The sequence below is a fragment of the Tupaia chinensis genome, unplaced genomic scaffold (genome assembly GCF_000334495.1).
Source record: "Tupaia chinensis unplaced genomic scaffold, TupChi_1.0 Scaffold000330_1, whole genome shotgun sequence".
Classification (NCBI taxonomy): Eukaryota; Metazoa; Chordata; class Mammalia; order Scandentia; family Tupaiidae; genus Tupaia; species Tupaia belangeri.
In genome coordinates, this window is record NW_006159824.1 from 1,144,658 (window position 1) to 1,148,935 (window position 4,278).

General features: G+C 56.3%; 1 protein-coding gene across 1 annotated transcript; it reads right to left on the reverse strand.

Moving 5' to 3' along the window:
• Positions 1-524: 524 nt before the first annotated feature.
• Positions 525-2,402, reverse strand: TMEM102 (transmembrane protein 102). Its single transcript, XM_006151802.3, is given in 3 exon segments — positions 525-1,019; positions 1,021-2,056; positions 2,165-2,402. Coding segments are annotated over 3 exon segments (1,527 nt in total). The 5' UTR covers positions 2,379-2,402; the 3' UTR covers positions 525-742.
• Positions 2,403-4,278: the final 1,876 nt, after the last annotated feature.

Sequence of the window (4,278 nt, forward strand, 5' to 3'; positions counted from 1 at the left end):
GGGGCGGGGCAGGGGGCAGAGAAGCTGGAAAAGAGGGGGGTGAAGCTGGGCGGGCGGAACCCTGGGGTTCCTTGGAGGCTGGGAGTGGGGCCCACGTCTTAGAGGCAGGCGGGGCCGATACAAGGCCGCGCACGTCTCGGGGTCCAGAGGAGGAGGGACGAGGAGGCCTTCTGAACCGAACTCTGCACGGAGGGAGGGGAGAGGTTGAGCTTAAGATGGATGGAATGGCAGACACCCGGACAATGGAGAGAGGGACCCTAATGCCCAGGATAAGCGTGAGAACGGAACCGGATAAGCAAAGTGCGGACAAGAACTGGAAATATGGGGGTGGCAGTGCGATCCAGCCCGGGGCTAAACCCGGCCCCCTTAATATCCCTGCTTTCGCATGAGCCAAATTGATCAGTTACTGGTCTCCACACCGCCCTCCTTTCCGCATGTTGTCGGCAATATATTCCTCCCATCGCTATTGATTTCTATGGGAAATACCAAAAGAACTGAGGAGGGTGGCGGGAGGCTGCACCTGGGTGGGAAGGATGCCGGTCACAGATTTGGAGCAGAGATGCCGGATGGGACGACCTGTACCAGGGACCGGGAGAGCGAAGGGGAACTGACAAGGAGGCCCTTTAGAAGAGGGACTTTGGGCCCATAGCACACAGTCTGCCTCCTAGCCGAAAGGAGCGCATCCCTCCAAGTCCCGCTAGCCAACGGAAGCACTTTTCCAGGCTGATTAGAAGGAGCGTCTTTAATGGGCCCCGCCCCCCACGCCCGCTAGGCCGCCCCCCTTGCGCGCAACCTTGGCTTCCTCCACCGCTGCCCTTAGGGCACCGGCAGGGTCCCCGCGGAGCCGAGTCAACGCCCCCAGCAGCCCAGCGGAGCCGTCCCCCGCATGGAGCTTTCGGCCGGTCAGAAAATAGTGAGGCAGCGTTCCGGCCTCGAGCACACGGCTCAGCTCGTCCAGGAGCCCGAGGCAGCAGGCGCCCGCATTTTCTGGCCGCCCCAGGTAGAGCGCCGGCAGGCGCTAAAAGCAACGTCCGCAGGAGGTAGGGCGCCGCAGTCCGAGTCCCGGCCACCAGCGGGCGCAGCAGCGCCTGGGCGGCCGCGTGCGCCTGCAGCAGCGGCGCGGGTATGCGCGCCTTGAGCGCCAGCTCCTGGCGGGCAAAGCAGAGCTGCCACCCGGAGGGGCCCAGCCGCTCAGTGCCGCCGGGCACCAGATAAAAGGAAGTGGACTCGGAAGTCAGAGGACCCGCCCACGAGTGGCCCCGAGTTCCTTCGGGCCAGCCTGCTACGGACACCACGGGAATCAGGTCGAAGAGCAGAAGACGGCGCGGGGGGCCTGGCGTAGCCAGGAGGATGGTGGTGAAACTCCCATGGCGAGCTGCGTGCACCAGGCGTGGGGCGCCTGGAACTGGGATCAGTGACTCTGCCACGGTGGCCAGCGTAGCAAAGAACCAGGCAGCCACTTGGGAGGGGCACAATGTGGGCCACATCTCCCGAGTCTCCGACGGCTTAGGAACCGAGCTTTCGACGGCTGCCTCGGTGACGCAACCGGTGACGCTACTCAGTTTTTTCAAGGGTGTAGGAGAGCCAAGATCGGTGACGTCATGCTCAGGCGACTCGGACCCTGAAACGTCACTAGGTGATTTTTCCAAAGACGCGCTCGGCTCAGACTCAGTGACGTAACTGTGCGTCTGGTCCACTGAAATTTCCCTGTCCGTGGGACTTCCATCGCTCTCAGTTCGGAGAATCACATCAGGTCCTCCTGGAACTGGAGGACCTAGGCAATCCTGCCACGCTTCTCGGACAGGGGTTCCGCACACCAACTCGGGAAGGCGGAGCCAGGCGTAACAGGATTCCAGATTCAGTAGCAGTTCTCGCCCAGTGCCATCCAGAGAAAATATGGGTACTAGAAGTGTGAAGCCAGCGTCGTAATGAGGTCCCCGGGTGTAGGGACCTAGGGGTGCATGTCCCAGATCCACAGAGCCCTCGCGAATCCCACCACGAAGCAGCAAGAGTTCCGCCTGGGGAGGAAAGCGCGGGTCCTGGCGGTGAACTAGACCTAAGGATAGAGAAGGGATCGTGAGGGCGTTGCCTAAAGCCGGGGCAGGGGCGTGGCGAGTGGCGAGGCGGAGAGCTGGAGCTCCCAAAGGCAAGAAGGCTTACTTACCAAGCAAAGAGAAGACGAAGTCCTTAGCCCGGAGGAGGTCTGCTCCTGGCTTGGGCCCATCACTCCAGCTCTCCTGCACCCCCAGCTCCTGAATCAGCTGGGTCAGTTCCCGCAGCTGCGCCCCAGAGCAAAAGTCGATGTCCGTGAGCGGCCGGGCTGGGGCCGGGGGCGGCGGGCCCCACCAGGGGGCATTTCCCCAGACGGTGGAAGCCATACACCTCTATCTTTTTTCTCTAGGAAAACACGGACTGGAGGTAGCCTAGACGGGCCTTTCCTTTGCTGCCCTAAAGTCGTCTCGTTCTTCTCTCCGAGTCCGAATGCCCCGCAGACACAGTCCACAAACGGGTCTGCAGATGCTAGGTTCTAAATTTGGTCTTCAAAATAAACAAATAAATGCCTCATCTGTCCCCGCCCCCGTAAACCGGTTCACCTGACTCAGCAGGTAAAAAAGTAGCTGTGAGGCTCCTCCTTAGGATACAGTTGCCAGACTCCGCTGCTGTCTCTAGCTTACCTCCCTTACCTCTTCTCCGGAAAAGGCTTATTAATCTGAGGCTTCCCTCTTAGGAGTAGCTGCAAGGGTGGGGAAGAGAAAGCTTAGGACGATTCCACAGGTAACTTCTTCCTGATGCCCACAGAGCCCCGCCCCTACATCTGGACCACGCCCTCTTCTGGAGGTTGTCGCAGTAGTTCCGCCCAGGTCCAGCCTCCAGTCGGAGTTCAGCCACACCTTTAGTGGAGATCTCGCGCTATCCTGGGAGTTGTAGTTTCCCGCGCTCTCTGGGCGTTGGGGCCACGCCCCCACACCCTTTCACGCTCCTCCTCCGTAGTGCTTGATGGAAGTTGTAGTTTCTATGGGGATAGACTATTCCGTGTCTTTCCATGCCACGGTCAATCCCACCCAAACATTCTATTTTTTTTAAGACTTATTTTATTTAACTTTATTTATTATTATCATTATTATTTTTCAGGTTGATCAGAGAGAGACAGAGAGAGAAAGAGAGAGGAAGTGAGAAAGCAAGCCACCAGGTCTGAGACTTGAACCGTGGTCCCCCATGTGGGAGTCCAGAGCCTTTAACCACCATGCCACTTGTCAGCCCCAACCACCCAAACATTCTTTGGGGTTGGAGCAAGAGAGGTCATCGTCTGGATCTGAAAAACCAGCCAACCATGCACAACCTAGGTCCTGGGGAGAAACGGGGGCCTCTGCATCCCATGTGTGAATAGAATAGTCCTGGTGTTTTGCATCTAGGAGGATTCTTCCATGCAGTTTTATAACTTCATTTCGGGGATGAGACTGCAAATTGCACATGACTTGTCCAAGGTCACAGGGGAGCCAGGGAGGTATTAAAAGGGACTCCCTGACTGGGTGGGGAGACATCATCTTGGGGCCAGCAGGTGGTAGCAATGGGTAGTAATACGCAGGCAGTCACCCAAGAATGGCTATCAGGCTTATGGATGAGATGCACAAATAAGAAGTATTCAAAAAGCTCATGGAAATGCATGTTACGAGAAAGCTGTGCATGCATTTACAAAAGCTCTGGCATGGGACTGGCAGGTGGTGTGATGGTTAAGCGTGCTGGACTCCCATGTGGCTGACTGTAGTTGGCGACCCATTCTCACTTTCCCTCTCTTCTCTTTCTCATTCTAGTCAAATTAAAGATAAATTAGATAATTCTTTTTTTAAAAAAAAGCTCTGGCACTAAGAAGATAAACTCATACTTTTTTTTTTCCCTCCATTAAAACCAGGGTCAGCAGATGGCAAGTGGTTAAGGTGCTGGACTCCCACATGGCTGACTACAGTTCAAGTCCAAGAAAACCATGCATGAGTCATGCATATCTGACATGTTCCAAAACACTTTGGAATCTCTCAGTTTGTATGTATACACAGAAGCGTTATCAGGACTGAAAATCGGGTCCAGAGGAAATTCCCAGCTGGGCCGGGGCAGAGCACTGGAAAATGTTCAAGGGCAGGAAATTGCTTTCAGTAACCTATGCTATCAGGGACCAGAACACACCTTAAGGCCAGGATGGGCCCAGGAGCTCCGATAATGGGACAGAAAGATGGGAAACCAGAAGCAGGCTCACAGACCTAATCCCTTGCTGAGCCAAATGTC